This window comes from Mirounga angustirostris, unplaced genomic scaffold (genome assembly GCF_029215605.1).
Source record: "Mirounga angustirostris isolate CCGP_5_RB_7025 unplaced genomic scaffold, mMirAng1.0.hap1 SCAF_1, whole genome shotgun sequence".
Lineage (NCBI taxonomy): Eukaryota > Metazoa > Chordata > Mammalia > Carnivora > Phocidae > Mirounga > Mirounga angustirostris.
The window spans coordinates 150,531,590-150,552,755 of record NW_026991709.1 but is presented as its reverse complement, the minus strand read 5'-3'; the positions used below and the strand labels follow the sequence as shown (position 1 = coordinate 150,552,755).

Here is a 21,166-nt window from a genome sequence, read left to right as displayed (position 1 = left end):
AGTCCACACCCCAAATGCTCAGGAGGCCCAGGCAAGGCCTCAGGAGACACCGCAACCAGCCCTGAGTCCCTGGATGTCTTCATTTCAGAAGGCACAGCGAGCTTCTGCCGGGGTCGGCATCAACCAGCTGGTCAGAGAGAACCAGTGCCCAGATTTACCCTTTACTCTCTGAGTGGAGACTAGAAACAATAAATGGGCGGCTCCAGGTAAGAGAAATGATTTAACTTTATAAAAATGTGATAATACAGTAAGATCTGATTGGGTTTTTTCCCTTTTGTTCTGGCAAGTTTATAAAAAAAAACACCTGGAATAAAAATTAGAAACACAACCTAATAAAAATTAGAAACAAGGAAACAGAGTCATTTAGAAAGACAATAAGGAGAAAATAAGCAGCAAAAGCAGCAGAACACGGGGAGCAAGCTGGCTCTGCTGTGCGGACAGAGCGATGAAGGGCCCACATAACCCGAGCTTTCACAGCAGGCTGGGCTGAGGGGCAGGGGAGAGGGTGGGCAGGAGCCATGAGTGGCATGGAGGCCTCCAGAATGGGACCACACTGATGGCCGCTGGCTCAGTGGGGCCTGGGCGTGAAGCTATAATAGCGTCCTTCAAACAAGAAAACGAGACACATAGGGCCACATACAAACACTTTTTGGAATGTCTGCACCATAGCGAAGGCAGAGTTAGGACCATCTTGGAGAGGCAGGCTGGGAACCCCCCCGCAACATCCCCCAGGTTGCCTCCTAGGGCAAAAGTCCTGAGGCTCCCGCCCACAGGACGTGGGCGGGGGGGGGGGGGAGGGGGAGGGGAGAGTTCTGGACTACATTCTGAGGTAGTCTAACCGTGACTTGCACAGGGAGCTAAAAATCATCCCCCCAAAAAATGGGGAGGAGGGCAGAAAGGGTGCGCAGACAGAAGAAGCCACTGTACATAACAGAAGGGACCTTGCTACAAGTAGGTTCAGAGATGACCAGAGGGTATGTCCTGGGGTCACAAGAGGCCAGCGGTGGGCCCACAGGGACCCCGGGCGCACATGGGGTTCCTGACCCTGCAGCCGCATGAAAGGAAATGAGGGAACCCATGGAGGGATTTCCCTGCCAGGAGCAGCGCCAACTCTGAGGTGAGGGGTGTCCCTTGCTGATGACTCACGTCACAATGGGGATGCGCCAAAGAACCTCAGAGCTTTGAGGTGAGGCATCCCGAGGTTATTTCAGCTATGACTCCTCTCATCTGAACAAGTTCTAGAGAGAATTACCACTGCTAGACTTCCAGGCGACAGAGTGATCAGGTCAAAGCCACCGGTGAGAAAAATAACAAGAACAAAAATCAAAGGTGTTGCTAGACTCCCCTACTTTTTTAAGCTAATTTACATTCCTTTTCTCTTCTGCTCCAGCACTCAGAATTCTAAGTCAGGATGGAATGTTCTGAAGGCCTAGGAGGCAGCAGCTGTGTGGACGTTAGTATTTTCTCTGCTTTCTACATTTCCGCGGACGCCTTCGAGGACGGAGCTCACCAAAATCTTCCACTTCATTTTCGTAATCATCTTCCTGAATGATACCTGTTTCAAAAGCAAAAAACATGTGCTGTGATGAGCCCTGGGGGTTATACACAACTACTGAATCGTTGATCACCACATCAAAAACTAATGATGTACTATATGCTGGCTAACTGAACATCATTAAAAAAAAAGCACAAAAACAAACAAAAAACCGGACACAAAGTACAGAATGGTGATTTCTTTTTTCACTCCACTATTAAATATAACATGCTAGTAAAACCTGATATCCCTGTAATCGTTTTAAATTAAAGGTGGGGAGAAAGCCTGAATCAGAGCCCAACTGAACACCCTTCTCTAGAATTAAGTTCTTATACAAGGCTGGTTCCTCTGCTCTTATTTCAGAGACCTTTCAAATGGCAAAGACATCAAACAAAACCTAAGCTCAACCACAAACTTGAGTTGGTATACCAGTTATCTTCCTTTTGAAACAATCATAAAAATCATAGTCCCAGCAGGACACTATATTCTAAAGATTTTTTACTGCCAAAAATATGTGCGCCAAGTACCTTCTAGTTTTTCCCAGCTCTGGGGTCTGGATTTTCCAGTAGCAGCTGGACTGATTAGGAGGACCCACAGAAGAACATTCTGGGGCACATGAAATATTTGTGGAGTAAGAAGAAATAAGACCCAGCCAAAAGTGGGCAACAATTGGAATGGGCAAGAGGGAAGACTTCCCAGATGATAAAGAATTTGGCAAGATCACTCTGTCAGGAGAGTAACTTGACTCACTCCATATAAGCCCTTAACCCTCTATGGGAAGGTGCATGCAAGTTTCCCCAATGATTTTGTTTGCTTTGGTCACAGATGTGTTTGTTTTATATCCCCAAGCCCAAAACAATGCTGATACATACTAGACATTCAATAAATATCCACTAACTTACATGAATGGTTCACACAGGCAAGCATATTTACCAAGAGGGGGTTTTTCAATACTTTGTCTATCCTTGGGAGTCACTGTATTGAGCCTGAGTAGTGATTAGATGTCATTGATAACAGCTCATGAGAGGCCAAAGAGGTTGTCGAAAAAGCAACTAAAGGGAGCCCTCCCAGTCAGCTGGGGAAACTGGGATACTATGTTGCTAATAATTTGACTGACTGGGGCAATGCACCCAGACAGTGAGTGGCCACTGTTGACACCATAGACAACCTTCACATTGACCTGGGAGTCAGCAGAACCAAGAATCACGAGACCCAGAGCATTATCCTGGGATAAAGGGCTCCTTACCTTCCTCCTTTAAGCGGAGTTCTGTCTTCATCAGCCACTCCTGTGCATCCCTGACTGACGGGATGAGAATGTTGACCAACCGAACCATCACTTCCTCTGCTGCAGGAACCAAAGAACAAGGGTTCTGAGTGAGCGGGCCGCTGCAGAGACCAGACCACTCAGTACTAGAGCCAAGGCCCCCACTTCCCAAGAGCCTGTCTCTGTGTTTCCCCTGAGGGGGATAATGGGATAAGGACCCACAGCCACCTTCTGCCACCACAAACGTTATAAATTACAATTACATACCATCACTGCGTGTCTATAAAGATTGCCAATAGCAAACCTCTCAAGGAAGCTTTGTTCAACATGTCACTAAACCTTAAACTAGAGTGTCCGGATTATAGAATAAGTTTTAAATACCTAGTTTCACTAATTTTATACATAATGTGACTTCCACGCAGTGTTGCTAAGAAATAGCTAATAAGGAAGTTAGAGGAAATCTGATTCAAAGACCACATAGGAATTCTTATTGTTAAAGTCTCACACTGGGTATGGTTTAAGAACCCTCCTAAAAGGATGACACCAGTTACGCACCTCCGGATCTTAGTCAAGGGTTCAGTACAGAGTAGGTGTTCAAGAAATGATCACTGATGAACAGATCAGAAGCTTTCCTCAAGACTGAACGCTTTCCCTATATCCTTGCCACAGAACTAGTTAGCAAGCCCTCTTCTTGTCTGTAGTACCAGGGGAAACCATCCTGACCCAAGATAATCACAATGTTTTAACTGGGGGTGGGGTGGTTCAAAGAATGGGGTTTTGCTGTACTTTGAGAACACATGTTCCTCACTTGTATTTCTTGGCCAACGCCAAGTTCTGTCATCTCCAGGACAGACCTCACCACAAAAGGACTTGACTCTGACATGTGTTCTCAAAGCCTGGGTTCTAACACCACCTGGGCCCCAATTTCTGAGGACCCCTTACCGCCAGCCCAGGCCTTGCGCCTGTAGAGGTCCTCCACCGTATCCAAAACCTTCTTGATGTTCTCCTGGACCTTCCTCTGCAGCACGTGGCTGTGCTCTTTGGAGCCCAGGTGACTGCGGATCCACATGCTCTGCTCAATGTCCTGTACCACCAGCTTGCCTTCATCAATGGCCGGGTCCACGTTCTCACGGAAAAATTCCGAGTACTTCTGATAGGCCACCTGCTGCCTCTGATGACCTTCTAGGAGGATGTGCTGCTCGTAAGACTCGTTATTCCTCTCCTGACCCTCTGTGTCTCCCAGCTCGGCCCTGGAAATGGCCACCGCCTCTGAAACCTCTCCCTCAAATGCCTTCCCGGGGCTGAAATAGTTGTCAGGACCTCGGGTGAACTTCACCCCACACAGGTCGCACTGGGTCCTGTCGACGTCGGCCTTCTTGAAGTTCCCGGCCCCGGGCTCCCTGGTCTCCTCCCGGAAGCACTCTGTCTGCGCACTCACCCTTCTCCTCCAGCTGATGCACAGGGACACCACCAGGCAGGCCCTTCTCAGCTTCCGCTGGATGGAAGCCTTCCACTGCTTCTGGGAAAGGATAGCAGCCAGGAGGTGGTCCCGGTCTTCCAAGGCCAGCTCATCAGTCTCGTCCTGACCAAACTCACACTCTGGCTCAGCAGAGTAGTCCACGGAGTCCACACAGAGCAGGCGGCTTAGTTTCACCTCCTCGTGATAGAGGCCGCGCACCACGGACCCCTTGGTGTGCACGCTGTCCCACCGCCAGTGGCAGTCCATCAGGTACTCTTCATCCCGCTCAGAGAGCAGGTCCTGCAGCGCCTCAGCCACAGACTTCACGGTGACCTCCGTCAACACCCGCTTGACCACTTTCAGGAGCCTCTCGGGAACCTGGTCCGGGGAGTCCATGCTCATCAGCTGCAGCCTCATCTGGATCTCCTGGAAGTGGCGGTGCAGAAGAGGTTTGCAGTACGGCTGCAAGAGCTCCTCGGCATTCACCAGCATCACCAGGCACAGCACCAGGGTCCGCTCTGCCTCACCAGACACCACGTAGTCTATCTCAGCGAAGGCATCGAGCAGGACATTGAAGTTCACGTTCTCACAGCCGCAGAGCACCTTGACAAGGTAGGAGAGGTGGAACCGGAAATCCTGAATGGCCCTTGTCACGTCCTTGGGTTTGTATTCCTGAATGATGCAGAACACGTCCCCGAGCTCCCTGTCCTTCTTGCTGAACAGGAACTCCCAGTAGTGCAAGAGCGCGATGTAGCTCTTGGGGAGGCACAGGATGGCATTCTTCCAGAGGCGGGCCAGAACCACCGCACAGTGGACAAACTGGAACTCCAACAGGGCCACGGTGTTCCCGATGCTGGGGATGAGCGGTTCTTTGCACCTCTTGACCAGTACATTCATGAAGCGGAAAAAGAGCCTCTTGCAGTCTTCTGGGTTCCTGTATACATAGAACTGGTCAATGCAATTCTCCAGCAGCCGGATGAAGCAAAGGTGGGTCTTCTCGGTATTGTCGTCATCCTTGTTGGGCGCCAACATGCCGAATTTTCCTTCTATTCCCTTCATCTTGCTGCCTCTCCCCCTGCCCCTTTCCTCTTTTTCAGCCTCTAGAGCTTTGAGTTCCCTGTTGTAGTTGTCCTCCTCCTGGTGGAGCAGCTTTTCAAACTCCTCCGGATAGTTGGAGGAGACAAGGAAAGCCTGCATGGCGCTCAGCCACAGGTCCGTAGACTCCCGGCGGCTTCGTGCCCTTTCGTTTTGAAACAAAAAATGGATGTACTCTTTCAGAACAGACCTGCAGGATCGAAAGGATTTGTAGTCTCTTTTGAGGATTTCTTTGCATGCCATGGGGTTTTCTGACAACACTCTCTGATGGAAATGCTTAGGGAAGAGGACATTCAGGAAGGATTTGCAAAGGCCATACCTATCTGTAGGCAAAATATAATCAATGTCTTCAAGTTCTTCTGCCAAGATTTTAGGGAATACTTTTTTGGCTTCCAAAAGCAACCCACTGATGGCCACCAAGTGCATTTTTGACTGAACCAAACACTTGGCCTCGCAACGCCGCAAAGGCCTATGGAAATCTTTACAGTTTTCATCCTCACATTTCAAGCCTACAATAAACCTCATGCAGACGCCTGGGTAGGTCTTCCCAAGCAGGCTCTGTGTGATCTGACACAGCCTACTCAAAAGGTGTTTGTTGAGGGCTAATTTCACTTGGTCAGTCATTATCAAGAAATAGTCTTTTGTTTTCTTCTCTTTCAAGTTCAAATCCAGGTCAAAAATTATTTTTAATATGGGCCCAGGGTCATTCTGAGCTATCTGGCAATACTTGGCATCCACCTGAGAAATTCCAAAAAACTCAAAGCAAGACTTGACCATCTCCTTCTCCGCATTGTTGGTCACTCTTTTGAGGGCCCTGACCAGATGGAGGAGGACTTCCAGACCCCCCGGAGCCAGGGCCAGGACCTTCTCAGGCTCGGCCTCACAATGGCTGGCGGCTTCGTAGAGCGCCTCCACCACTCCAGCTGAGTGATTGAGTTTGTTAAACTTGAAGAAGGCGTCCTTGAGCTTTTGAAAGTCTCTCAGGATCACCCCCTGGAGGAAATGGGCCTCAGCGATGCCAGACAACTGATTGGTTTGAGAGCAGAGGTCAAGGGCTTCTCTCAGAATGGCCTTGGTGTGCTCTACATCTGAATCCCTGGCTACATTGAGGCGGGCAGCCCCCAGCAGACACGAGGCCTGGAAGTCCTTGTCAGCAGTGAGCCTGGCGGCCTCCAACAGGCAGCCATGTTGCTTCATCAGCAAGGCAGCCTCTTCTCGCCGACCTTCCCTGTTCAGCAGTTCTGCAGCTTCTGCAAGCCGTCTGCGAGACTTCAGGAACACCAGCTGGTCTTCTATGTCTAGCTTTGAGAGGACAGTCATCATCTCCTTGATCTTATTTGCACTCAGGTACTTTGCTGCCGCTTCCAGGTAAAACTGACTGGCAGAATAAGACAGCTTGGATATGGGAAGGGTCTTGGCCCTTAGCATTTCTTCGTACCTGCATCGACAGACAACACAAATGTCAACCTATTACCACCCAACAGAAAATGTTCTCCAAAATACAGCACAGAGCCCGTTAACTACAATTCCCACACGTAGATATAAATAACAAAATAGGACCTAAACCTATCCAGCATCTTTACAAATGCTTCATTTCACACGGATAAAATTAATTCTTTCTTCTCCAGAGGAGCCAGCATTAGTATATTTAATTAATGAAACATAATGGAGTTGCAACCTAAGCAAATGGAAGTTAGGGTTGAAAGTCAATTTGAGGGGCAACAATTATGCATAATCAAAATTATCCCTGAAAAGAAAAAACCCTTAAACTTTCATAAAAGCATGATAATCATTTTGGGTCTACAGCTCCATTGAGTCTGAGACAGGACTAATGAGAAAGGGTGAAGACAGAGACTGCACACATACCGTACAGCAGGACAGTAACCTTCCTCTTATTACCCATACTGTGATTTTTCTCTTCTGCCAGGTATGCATGTGGTTGAGTTAGAGTGAGATTAATGAGGCTCTGAATGCTCCCCTTTACTCTGCTGATCAAAGTCAGTATATCCCACACCACAGTCCCACAGTCTTCGAGGCACTGGAACAATCCAATAAAATATGCTTGCTTTTGAACTCTCATGGGATAAAATCCATTTCATCACAACCAGAAAAGTGCCCAGGTGCCTTATGATGCCCCAGAGTTATGCTACAAACATCAGATTTCCTAGCAGAACAGGCTTCCCATGAGGGGTGTAAATAAAAATGAAGAAAGGGAGTATACTTTACATGTGAGCATTGGCTGATGGAGTAAGGAGTAGTTTTAGCAAGTATAAAGAACTACCCACGTATTTTCTTTTCAAATTTAAAATGTCCTCAATACACTGTGAGTCAGGCCAGTTAGCAGTTGAATTCTACACCCAGTATGCATGGTGTTCAAAGGACCCTCAAATAGATCTAGTGTGAGGCTCCAGTTAATACTCAGATTACTCTTAGATCTCAACTCAACACATCATTAGAAACTCTTAGTTCTATACCTCAATAAAGCTGAGAAAAAAATAATGAAAGAAAAAGATGTTTCTGGGGGAAATCCATGACTGACTATTCAAGGCTCTTCTGGAAAACTGAGGACAGAAGGTTATATAATGAATTAAAAGTTTAAAAAAAAAAAACCTCTCAGTCGGTTTTGTCATACAAACTCACAAGGGAATTGGCCTGGTCAATTACCCCCACCACCACTGCATAGCACCCTGATAACGGGGTACCCAATAAATATCACAGCTGGCATCCTGTTATGGACTGATAGTTTTGTCCCCTAAAATTCATACAGTCAAGCCCCAACTCCCAGTGTGGTTGTATTTGGAGATGGGATCTCTAAGGAAGTAGCTAAGGTTTAAATGAGGTCACAAGGGTGGTGCCCTGATCCAAGAGAACTAGTGTCCTTATAAGAAGACACCAGAGAGGGGCACCTGAGTGGCTAAGTCAGTTGGGCATCTGACTCTTGGTTTTGGCTTGGGTCATGGTCTCAGGGTCATGGGATCCAGCCCCACATCGGGCTCTGTGCGCAGCAGGGGGCCTGCTTGAGGATTCTCTCTCTCCCTCTCCCTCTGCCCCTCCCCTCACTCATGCACGCACACTCTCTCTCTAAAATAAACAAATTAATTTTTTTAAAAAAAGAAGAAGACACCAGAGAGTGAGCTCTCTTGCGCACTCTCTCTCCTCAAATGTCAAGGAAAGGCCACATGAGGACATAGGGAGAAGGCAGCCATCTGCAAGCCAGGGAAAGAGCTCTGAGCAGTAGTCTAACCGGCCAGAGCCTTGATCTTGGACTTCTAGCCTCTAAAACTAGGAGAAAATAAATTTTTGTCATTTAAGCCACCCAATCTATGGCATTTTGTTATGGTAGCCTGAGCTGACTAATACACACCCATTGCATGTATCACATAGAGAATAGTACCAAAGACCTGGATAAAAGAACATGCTCATTTACCAGCCATGGCCCTGAACACGTACTTTTCCATTTCCAAAAATAAAACTCAAAGTACTGAGTATCTTTACTGAGGTACTGGTTACACAAGTATATTAATTTTGTGAGAATTATGTGCACCTTTTTGAATATATACTTAAATAAAAGCTGACTTAAAAAATAAAAATCTGAAGTTTGAACATCTGGGTCAGTTATGTTCATTTTGTCATAGGTATAATTTGGTAGAAAGCAAAAGAAATGTAGAACCAACCCACACCCTACTTTTCCAGGAGCTGAGAGTGGACTCAACTCCTGCTCAACAGAAACGCAGAATAGCAGACTCTGATTCTAGCTGTCCCATACCACCAGGAAGATCTCCTAGGGGCATCAACAACATGCTATTTCTATATTCCTTGTCAACCATTAACCCCACCATCTCCACTTCACCTTTGGAATATGAACTAGGCTAAAGGTTCAAGAAGGCCTCCAGTGGTCAAGTATGAAACTTACGAGGGTACGTGTTCATACACATATGTACGAGTGCATGGCTGAGGATCTGCCAGTAGATTGTGGTGAAGCAAAATCCTGATGGCCCACTAGTGCTCTTACCTTTATCCACCCATTCAGCAAAACTGTCAACTCCACAGGTAAAGGCGGAAGAGGACAGAACCATCATTAAGCACAAAATTGCCATGTGTGTTATGTACACACTTGTAACAAACCCTTCATCTTCTTCTACCCCTTCTCCTTATGACACGGTGTCAAAGCTTATAAAGAGAGTAGAGTATATGAAATATACATATACTAAGGGTGTGTATCCTAAAAGCACTGCAATGGCTGCCAATGGGGACAGAACAGAAATGAAGACTGGCCATGAAGAGGAAGAGAATGAACAAATTAAAACCAATGGTGGGTTTGCTGTGAAGAGAAGATTATATTCCGCTCTTTTTCCTCCCACACTTCCCATCCAGCTCCTTGGGTAATCCTTTAGGCTTGGCTCTTGCCTTCAAGGAGCTCCTGACCCAGCACCAATGCCACGACTCAAGCGGAAGGAGGGTGACATGGGCAAGTCACTTCAGAAGAGCAGGATAACACCATCCAGGGTAGGATGCCCCAGAGAGCAGTGGGATGGAGGGAACAGGGTGGAGGAAGGGAGAGAATAAAACCACCTACTTTTCCACTGCAATAGCAGCTTCTTCAAAAAGCTCCTCCTGGCAGTACATTTTGAGTGCTAGATCGAATTCCTGAATCTGCTCAAAGCATCTGAAAGCATCTTTGTAGCACTGGCTTCGCTTATAGTAACAGGCAGCATCTTTTATCTAGGACAGAGTAAAACATACTCTTAGAGTATTCATAGCATAACCTTTTATCTTAAAAATAAGCCAACACCATGAATAGTATTGTCTGCTGTTAGGATCCAGTGAAAAACACTAAGACATAGGTAATATTAGGAAAACAAATTCTTTATAGGGAGAAAAAGAAAGTTAAATCCCAACCTCACACCATACACAAATTTAACCTTTAGATAGGTCAAAGATCTAAATGCGAAAACTATTGGAAGAAAATGTATGACAATATCTTTGTGACCCTGAGGTAAAGAAAGTCCTCAACAAAACCCAAAACACTCAAACATCAGGGGAAAAACTGATGGTTTCAATTATATCATAACTGTTGAACAAAGGGCATGTGAAACAAAGTTAACAGAGAGAAGACAAACATTAACATCTAGACCAGCACTGTCAAAGAGATCTTGCTGTGAAGATGGAAATGTTCTACAACTATGCTAGCCAATATGGTAGCCACTAGCCACGTGTGAAGAGTAAGTACATGAAATGTGGGTAGCGTAAAGGAGGAACCAAAATTTTTTATTTCATTTCATTTTCATCAGTTTTAACCTTATTTTCCACCTGTGGTTAATGGCTACTCCATTGGACTGGACAGGTCTAGAACATTAAATGGATTCCTACAACCACAAGAAAAAGACTCCTGGAAACCCAGCAGAAAACTAGGTAAAGGATATAAAGTGGCAGGTCACAGTGGAGGGAAACTTGAATGACTAACAAATCAATAAAGATGCTCAACCTCACTAACAAAGAATTGTGAATTAAAACCACAGTGAGACACATCCATGAAGTCTGCAAAAATTAGAAAATCAGAACCCATTGAATGTGGTCAAAAAGGTGGGGCACATGGAACCCTAATGCACAAACTGGCACCGCTGTTCTAGAAAGAAAAGTGGCTTCCACTTTCACCTAGTGAAATTAAGTACATGCATACCCTAGGGCCAGCAAGCCCACTTCTGGCAGCACCCAGGACTGGAAGGAGACACACTACACCACAGTCCTGTATGTGGCAGCAGGGAGTTGGTGGTAACTTGGACGTTCACCACTAGCGAAATGGATAAGTCAAAGGCAGGGATGTCCGTTCTGGATTACTATCAGGGGTCAGAAACCTGGCCAGACCTTAACACTATAGCAGGGCGTGGAAAAAGTAAAAAACAAAAACAAAAACAAAAACAAAAAAAACAGAAAAATATGCCATTTAAATAAGCTTAAAATATATATGTATAGAAAATATTACTATTTGCTTTTCACTTAAGCATGCAAATGGGGGCTCCACATTAAATGCACTGGAATGGCTGCCGGCGGGGGGAGAGAATGGGAACGGACAGCAACCATGAAGAGAAAGAGGACGAACAGACGAAAACCACCAGTGGGTTTGCCATGGACACAAAATTCTATCCCACTCTTCCTCCCACACTTCCAGCCAGCCCCTCGGGTAATACTTTATGCTTGGCTCTCCCAACGTTTGCCCAAATTCCCTTCCCACCACCTCCAGCACCCTCATGGCAATCCAAGCCACACCATCCAGCCTTGGCCTGTTCCCCACTGGCCTGTCTGCTTCTACTTTTGCTGCCTACACACCTCCTCCCAGAGCATCCAAACAATGAGTTCCATGTCGCTCCTGCAGTCAGAACCTTCCACCGGCTCCCTGTCACCTCTGGACAAAATCCAGTCCCGACCACGGACTTTGAGGCCCTACCTGATTTGCTCCTGCCACCCTCTCTTGCTCATTTTACCACTTCTACCCACTCACTCTGTTCTGGCCCAACCAGCTCTCTTGCTGTTTCTCGAGCTCCCCGACACACTGCCACCTTGGAGGGCTCTTGCCTGCAAGGATGCTTGGCCTGCGATGCCCTGCAGCACTGCTCACAGTCTCTGCTCAAAAGGCAGCTCCCTTAACTATAGAGAACAAACTGAGGGTTGGAGGTGGGTGGGGGATGGGCTAGACGGGGGATGGGGATTAAGGAGGGCACTAGTGATGACAGGCACCCCGTGTTATATGTAAATGATGAACCACTGAACCACTCTACTCCTGAAACCAATATTGAACTGTAGGTCAACTAACTCGAATTTAAATTTAAAAAAAGAACAAACAAAAAAAGGCAGCTCCCTGCCCACCCCCTGCCTAAAACAGCGGCACCTGACACCTCTCTCCCCTGGTCACCTGGCCTCATCAGCACGGGCATCTCCTATGCTTCTGGCTAGTCTGTCATCCCTCTCCCACACTAGGAAGGCAGAGGCCCCTGCATTGCCACCTGCTGGCCACTGAGCACCCAGAGTGCCTGGCACCCAGTAAGGGCCCATCTCTTCATGTTGAATATTTCATTTCAAAATTCTACTCACCGCACCTGAGGTCCAAAGAAAACAAAATCAAAGTGAAACAAGACAAAACACATATGCCAGACCCTCTAGTAAATCTGAGCTGGCTTTTATTTCTCTAGACAATCTACACCAAGTGCCAAAATACAAAGAAGATTCAGGTATGAGGTTCTTCTATGTCCAGAGACCTTACAGAGCAGGGAGCATCTAGACCCATCTCAGCCACATGAATACAACCCCATAACCAGAGCACCTACCACCCCATCTCTTGTCCTCTCCTGACGATGCTGATTACTCAGAAGGAAAACCCCCAAGTGGGAATGCACGTCCTCTTAGGTGCCAAGCTTGTGCCCAACCAGAGAGAGAACAGAGGGCTGGCTCTAAGCGGCAGCCCCCTGCTCTGCATGTCTGCTCCCTGAGGGGAAGGGTCCCCACCTGCCATCCAGAGCAAGGGCCTTGAGAGGTTTCCAGGGAAACCAATGTCTCTCTCAGGCAAGAAACAGGTGAGGCAGAGGAATCCCTGCAAAAAAAGTCTTATACCCCCAGGGCCGCCTCACAAACATTTCTTTGCGGGGGTAGCACACATCTGGGGGCTGGGAACACGGAGGCAATTTGGTCTAAGGATGTTGACAAAGACTGCTGCCAAGCTGATCAACTTGAATCGTGCTGGTTAGTTTGGTGGGAGGACCACATGAGGTTTGAGGCTGGCTCAGGTTGGACCCCCTTCCAGGGAGGAGCCTGAGCAAAGAAAGAGATCAGCCCCTTCCCTGGGTGGGGCTTGGAGCTGCTAGAACATACTGGGGAGAGGAAGCAGAAGAGGCTGCCACCAGAGGTCAAGCCTGTGGAAGGGGAAGGAAACAGGGAAGGCTGTGTTTCCAGGAGCAGAGTGGCCTCCACATTTTGAAGACACTGAAGTCCCGAGGAAGGGAACATAGGCTGTACTAATGGCCTACTGGTCCCTGGGCCTCCTATTTTCTGAGGAAGAGCTTGCCAGGCTAGGGGTGGGGGGGTAGGCAACGTGAGTAAGGAGAAGATCTCTGACTCAGTCATGGCAGGCACTGGTACACAAAAAGGGGACACAAAGGCTTAGGCTGGTTCCCTGTAGCCATCACCACTTAGGGTCCATGTGGTGGCATGGGAGACTGAAGGGTTGGCGACCAAGGAACATGGTAAGGTTGGAAGCTATCTTAGTTCCTAGGACCTTAGGACCCAAACTGAAATCCTTAGGACCTGCCCTGAAATCCTTATCCCATCCCCATCTCCCACACCCTAACAAGTCACATCCCCTAATAAACAGGGAGCAGGGCAGGCAGCACCAGGAGGGCCTTACGATCTTTACACGGACTTGGGGCCACACTTCAAAGTCCCCGGTAAGTGCCACCCCCACCCCACCCAATGCCCAGGGTGCTCTGAGGATCCAGGAGCTACTACATTTCACAGAGAGATGTGGAAACCCACCCCCCTCTTGGAGGGGCATAAAGCCCCTACCCCCGGGGCGGGGAGTTCAGCAGCCCCAGCTGAATCGTGTGAGGTATAGGATGGTGGCTATAGTTACCACTGTATTGTATATTTGAAAGTTACTAAGAAAATGAATCTTAAAAGACCTCATCACAAGAAAAAAAATTTTGTAACTCTGTATAGTGATGGACGTTAATGAAACTTACTGTAGTAATCATCTCACAATACATACATATATCAGATCATTAGTGGTATACCCCTAACTGATATCATTTTACATGCCAATTATATCTCAATGAGAAAGACAAAAGAATCACTAAAAAAGTCATCACCGATTGGAGGTTACGGCAATGCCAAAGTGCTGTAACAGTCTCTCACTGGTTACTTTCATCTTCTGTGTTAATCTTGTTGCAGACAAATAAAAATCTGTGACCCACCACCAGCCTGCCGACCACTCTGTGAGTAGCTAAGTTCTAATCAGCGGGTATATCCGACAGCGCTGTGATGATGGAAATATTCTAGAACAATGAGCACTTGAAGTGTGGCTAGTGAGACTGAGGAACTGTATTTGTAATTTTATTACATTTTCATTAAATTATAAATTAAATAGCCACATGTAGCTAGTGGCTGCCAGATTGGTTGGTGCACATATAGAACAATTACTGAGAACACAGAAAAACCACTATGTCAATGCCAGGCCATTCACACAGGCAGACTCCAGACCGAACATGGAGGACGGGAAGGCAGGAATATTCCAAAACCCACCTCCCCTTTGATTTGAACAACTGGGGGCGCCTGGGTGGATTAGTGGTTAAGCGTCTGCCTTCGGCTCAGGTCTTGATCCCAGGACCCTGGGATCGAGCCCCACATCGGGCTCCCTGGTCAGCGGAAAGCCTGCTTCTCCCTCTCCCACTCCCCCTGCTTGTGTTCCCTCTCTCACTGTGTCTCTCTCTGTCAAATAAATAAATAAAATCTTTGATTTGAACAATTGGCCTTCCTGTGATTAACATCAGGTCGCAAACGTTCGCACAGATGTGGACACGCATGCGCACACACACATCTCTGGAGCCACGTAAACACTCGGGCAAGTGGAGAAAAGATGGCTGCCCTATAGTCTTCAGAGCCGACCTCTCCCTCTTTGGAGGCCCAGAGCTCCTCCCTGACTCAAGCAGGGGCTGAGGGAGCCCAGTTCTCCCAGCGGAATGCAGGCTAGGCCCGTACCTTCCCCAGCCTCTCACACAGCTGGGCGGACAGCCGGAACTCCTTGGCGTAGCTCAGGCACTTAAGGGACAGCTTTGGCTCCTTGCACTCCAAATAGGTCTTGGCCAGTTCCAAGTACTCCACCTGCTTCTCCCTGGAAGAGGGAGAGAAAACAGAGTACCCATGGAATGGTGACCTAGCCCCAACAGATCCCACCAGCCAATCTCACCAGAGCGGCCCTGAGATGACCCCCAAGACTCTTACTTGGGGCTGACTTTCTTGGATTTCATGTTCAGGGCGGTGTTGTGGGCCAGCGCCAACTTCTCCTTCTCAAATGCACCTCCTTTCTGGTAACACTTGGCGGCAACCTAAAAGAGGCAAAATGTCTTGATTCCCAGCAAGGGAATGGAGGTGACATACAGAACAAGGGTTAAAGCACACGTGCCATGTTTGCACTGACAAGGCAGTGAGTCTCATCCCACATCCCAGCCCAGCCTGTGGGGGAGCAGGAACGTGCTGATGAGCTAAAAAAAAAAAAAAGGCCTCACAGGATAAAGCCCAATAATGTTACCCCCGAACACTTCCCACTCAAAGGTTCCTTTTGAAAGCACCCAGAGAGGTGCCTGGGTGGCTCAGTCGGTTAAGCGTCTGCCTTCGGCTCAGGTCATGATCCCAGGGTCCTGGGATCCAGCCCCGCATCGGGCTCCCTGCTCAGCGGGAAGCCTGCTTCTCCCTCTCCCTCTGTTCCTCCACCCCTGCTTGTGCACACGCTCTGTCTCGCTCTCTCTCTCAAATAAATAAAATCTTGAAAGTGCCCAGAATCCATGGAAAAGCTATACAGGATATATTTTTATAAGCCGCCATAATTAACACCCTCACTTAATCTTCCAATAGCCATGTGTGAGAAGTTTCATCCTTCTCATTGTATATACAGTAACAAAAACACAGAGCCGTGGGCCCAAAGTCACCCAGTGGCTCTTCTGGGCCCCACACAGGTTCTCTCTAGACGGTAACTATAATGGCTAACCAACAGTCTTGGTGAAACAGCCGCAGCACAGAAATGGGGGTAGGGATGGGGATGGAGATGGTGTCACCACACATCCCAGAAGATAACTGGCTAGAGCCCTGGGTCATGCAGGTCTGTGTTAGCAGGTACAAAGTGGGCAGACGAGCATCACAGGAATGTTGCCTGGACCCCCATTCCTGCCAGCAGAAAGCTGCTTTTCTAAAGCAGGAATGCAGACACCATGTCTCAACGCACAGGCTATAGGGCAGAAAGTCACATCTGGTCCAGCATGTAAAGATTAGGTCTCAGTGTGGGCAAGGGAAGGATTAAGTAGACAAGATGACATCTTGTTCCCTCAGGCTCTTTGCTTCAGCTTCCCCAGCCTCATGGGCCTCCTTGCATTCCCATGACCTGTGCCACACTCTTTCCCACCACAGGACTTTTACACATGCTACTCCTTCTGATTGAAATGCTCTTCCACCCCTTCTCTGTCCAGTTAACTTCATTCATCCTATAGGCCTTAGCTCAAGGCTCCTACTTAGAGCAGCCTTCCCTGGCCTCCCTGTCCAGGACAGGTGGTTCTAGGAGCAACTGGTCTCTCCTCTGTGATACCTGCAACAGCTGGGGCTGGACACTCTTCTGAGTGCCTGTCCCGCTCACCATCACATCCCTGCAACCTAAACACGGTGTTTGGCCCACAGCTCAACAGGAATTTGTTGAATGAATCAATCTCAAGTGATTGCCATTTCTATGGTGGTTCTGGAACATTCACTGACATGCAGCCAAAAACTTAATAAACCACCTGAGTCCTGAAGCCCTTTAGCAGAATCAAAATAAAATCAGGTGAGGGGAAGGCTTTTTATAACATTCTCATCTGTGCCAATTCCCATAAAAAAAGGATTTTAGATTCAAACGTTCAAAAGCCTCTTGTAAAGGGATAAAGAATTGGAAATCCACGGGCAACACATATGGGTTAACACCAACAGTGTTCTGAAAGGAATAAAGGGAAAGGCTATCTAGTTTTCCGATTTCATATCCATACCTGCTGGCCATATTATCCCGCCCTTCCCTCCCTGCTCCTCCCCCGAAAAAGGATCTTGGTTTTACAGCAACAGCCAAGGTTTAACAAGGATGGGCAGAGAAGAAAGTTTCAGAGCTCCGTCAACCTCCAGCCGCTAAATACTACAAATTTATGCAAACGCTTGGCAGACACGCCCAAACACACAATGGCGCGCATTCTGTTCTCTCACCCTTTAGGGCTGACTGCAAGGTGGCAACAGTCCTTCAGTCCTCCCTGTTTCTGCCCATGCCCCTTTACCTTGTAATTCTGCAGCTTCTCCCACCCATGCATAGACATGCTGCCTATGACCCCTCCCTTCAGATCTGGGCCATGACCTGCTCAGGCCAACAGAATGTACCAAAAGCGACAGAGGGCCAGCTCCGAGGCCAGGCGTCAGGGGGCCCCCTATGCTCCTCTGCTCTTTGAACGCTGCTGGGGCACCAGGTGAACAAGCCCAGGCTCACCCGCTGGAGGATGAAGTGCACGTGATTCAGGAACCCCATTCACGCCGATCATCCGAGCCAAGAGCCGACCAAGCCCCAGAAGCAGACCTGCTTGCGGACTGGTTGCTGAGTTCAGACGTGGGTCACCCGGCTGAGACTACAGGAGCCACTCCGCTAAATCCGGCTGTTGGTTACCGGCCCACAGGGCACCCCTCTCCCTCCCTTGCGTGACGGCAGAACCTGCCTCCGACGAAGGGCTGAAACTGCAGGACGGGACTGCTCTCCCAGACTCCCTGGCAACAGGCATGGGCACGTGACCTAGTACCGAGCAGTGAGACGTAAGGAGAAGTCCACGGGGGACTTCACGATAAAGAGAGAGACCCCCAAGAAGAAAAGCGTCCACCCTTCAGCCCTGCTTGCGATGCTGCCAAGGGAACAGGCTGCATGACCTGCTGCAGTCATTGTGCTTCTGACAAGCCGCAGATGACACAAGGAAGAAATGGAACGAGACAGGGCCCGTGATGAGTTTGTTGAGCTGAAGGTGTCTGTGCCTTGCAGGGGGAGACATCATCACCACTGCATCCTGGGAAACACACATGCCACAGTGCCCGACCGGAAACTGTGTGATGTGTAGGGATGACCGTCGGGAGAGGGATGAGGCTCTTCACGCTGGTTTCATTATTTCCAGAGGACTGGCAGAGATAACACTAGCTGGAAGAAGGCTGCTCAAGCTCACTAGGATGGCTTGTGGCCCAGAATTGGTCAACTGAGTCTAGTGATGAAGCTTAACCCCTGCTCACCAGACTCAGCTTGGCAGTCAAGTCTATGTCAGATCAAATTTGAAAAACATGAAAAACAAATGACCAATCTGTGACTATTTTAAAATGCGGTGGGACGACAGCAAAAATGTTTAAACACAGAGCACAAGAAGGAAAGAAAATAAGCAGAGGGGTTTGTCGGCGGGGCAGAGGTCATGACCCTCCATTTTCCTGCAAGTCATGCCGACACTTGGCCACGGTGGAAGGTTGTCATGCTTGCCCTGGAGAAGGAGCTGGGCGAGGAGCTCTCCTCATCGCAGGGCAGCCTGATGTTTCCGAAGAAGCACAGGCACCACAGCCTTCGCCCTATCCTGCTGGCAAGGATGATGGTGGAAAACCTGCCTGTGAGGCCTGATGAGGTCACCAGTCACAAAGACCTCCCCCACTGGCTCCCAGCCCGGCTCCTTACCTTCCAGCACTGGTGTTTAGCGTAATATTCTCCTTGTGCGATCCACTCCTCAGGCGTTGAGGTCTTAACAAACATACTGTCATCAAAGTCTAAAATGAAAAAAAAGTGGGTTTGCTTCTCTGGGTGTTCATTCCCTTAAACTTGTCCTTATGGGCTGAAGTCTGCCCCCTCCCCACCCCAAAAATTCATATGTTGAAGCCCTAAACCTCAATGCCTCAGAATGTGGGCTATATTTGGAGGCAGGGCCTTTAAAGTTGTGATGAAATTATAACAAAGCCATTCAGGTGAATCCTAGTCCAATCTATGTCCTTACAAGAAGAGGAGATTAACACACACAGAAAGAGACACCAGGGGCTCACATGGAGGAAAAGCCATCTACAAGCCAAGGAGAGGGGCCTCAGAAGAAACCAACCTGCTGACACCTTGATCTTGAACGTCTTGCCTCCAGTACTGTAAGACAATATGGTTTGTGGCTTTATTACAGCTGCCTGTGTTGTCTTTCCAGGATTCATTTTTTTTTAATTTTTTATTGTTATGTTAATCACCATACATTACATCATTAGTTTTTGATGTAGTGTCCCATGATTGTTTGTGCATAACACCCAGTGCTCCATGCAGAACGTGCCCTCTTTAATACCCATCACCAGGCTAACCCATCCTCCCACCCCCCTCACCTCTAGAACCCTCAGTTTGTTTTTCAGAGTCCATCGTCTCTCATGGTTCATCTCCCCCTCCAATTCCCCCCCTTCATTCTTCCCCTCCTGCTACATTCTTCTTCTTCTTTTTTTTTTCTTTCTTAACATATATTGCATTATTTGTTTCAGAGGTACAGATCTGTGATTCAACAGTCTTGCACAATTCACAGCGCTTACCAGAGCACATACCCTCCCCAGTGTCTATCACCCAGCCACCCCGTCCCTCCCACCCCACCCCCCACTCCAGCAACCCTCAGTTTGTTTCCTGAGATTAAGAATTCCTCATATCAGTGAGGTCATAGGATACATGTCTTTCTCTGATCGACTTATTTCGCTCAGCATAACACCCTCCAGTTCCATCCACAACGTTGCAAAAGGCAAGATCTCATTCCTTTTGATGGCTGCATAATATTCCATTGTATACATATACCACTTCTTCTTTATCCATTCACCTGTCGATGGACATCTTGGCTCTTTCCACATTTAGGCTATTGTGGACATTGCTGCTATAAACATCGGGGTGCACGTACCCCTTCGGATCCCTACATTTGTATCTTTGGGGTAAATACCCAGTACTGCAATTGCTGGATCGTATGGTAGCTCTATTTTCAACTTTTTGAGGAACCTCCATACTGTTTTCCAGAGTGGTTGCACCAGCTTGCATTCCCACTGTTGGGAGGGTTCCCCTTTCACCGCATCCCCACCAACATCTGTCATTTCCTGACTTGTTAATTTTAGCCATTCTGACTGGTGTGAGGTGGTATCTCATTGAGGTTTTGATTTGGATTTCCCTGATGCCGAGCAATGTTGAGCACTTTTTCATGTGTCTATTGGCCATTTGGATGTCTTCTTTGGAAAAATGTCTGTTCATGTCTTCTGCCCATTTCTTGACTGGATCATTTGTTCTTTGGGTGTTGAGTTTGATAAGTTCTTTACAGATTTGGGATATTAGTCCTTTATCTGATATGTCATTTGCAAATATCTTCTCCCATTCTGTCGGTTGTCTTTTGGTTTTGTTGACTGTTTCCTTTGCTGTGCAAAAGCTTTTTATCCTGATGAAATCCCAATAGTTCATTTTTGCCCTGGCTTCCCTTGCCTTTGGTGATGTTTCTAGGAAGAAGTTGCAGCAGCTGAGGTCAAAGAGGTTGCTGCCTGTGTTCTCCTTTAGGATGTTGATGGACTCCTGTCTCACATTTAGGTCTTTCAACCATTTGGAGTCTATTTTTGTGTGTGGTGTAAGGAAATGGTCCAGTTTCATTCTTCTGCATGTGGCTGTCCATTTTCCCAACACTATTTGTTGAAGAGACTATCTTTTTTCCATTGGGCATTCTTTCCTGCTTTGTCAAAGATTAGTTGACCAGAGAGTTGAGGGTCCATTTCTGGGTTCTCTATTCTGCTCCATTGATCTATATGTCTGTTTTTGTGCCAGTACCATACTGTCTTGATGATGACAGCTTTGTAATAGAGCTTGAAGTACAGAATTGTGATGCCGCCAGCTTTGCTTTTCTTATTCAACATTCCTCTGGCTATTCGGGGTCTTTTCTGGTTCCATACAAATTTTAGGATGATTTGTTCCATTTCTTTGAAAAAAGTGGATGGTATTTTGATGGGGATTGCACTGAATGTGTAGATTGCTCTAGGTAGCATTGACATCTTCACA

At 47.6% G+C, this 21,166-nt stretch overlaps 1 protein-coding gene across 2 annotated transcripts in view; it reads right to left on the bottom strand.

Moving 5' to 3' along the window:
• Window positions 1–207: 207 nt before the first annotated feature.
• The window catches only part of TRANK1 (tetratricopeptide repeat and ankyrin repeat containing 1), an 81,813-nt gene continuing 60,854 nt past the window's right edge, over window positions 208–21,166 (bottom strand). For both annotated transcript variants that reach the window (XM_045904068.2, XM_064590281.1), the window contains 7 exons: window positions 18,812–18,900; window positions 15,340–15,443; window positions 15,097–15,229; window positions 9,929–10,074; window positions 3,741–6,790; window positions 2,781–2,879; window positions 208–1,555 (listed from right to left, as the gene is read on the bottom strand). In XM_045904068.2, coding sequence (XP_045760024.1) covers window positions 1,455–1,555; window positions 2,781–2,879; window positions 3,741–6,790; window positions 9,929–10,074; window positions 15,097–15,229; window positions 15,340–15,443; window positions 18,812–18,900 — 3,722 coding nt within the window. In that variant the 3' untranslated portion in view covers window positions 208–1,454. The remainder of the gene's footprint in view (window positions 1,556–2,780; window positions 2,880–3,740; window positions 6,791–9,928; window positions 10,075–15,096; window positions 15,230–15,339; window positions 15,444–18,811; window positions 18,901–21,166) is intronic.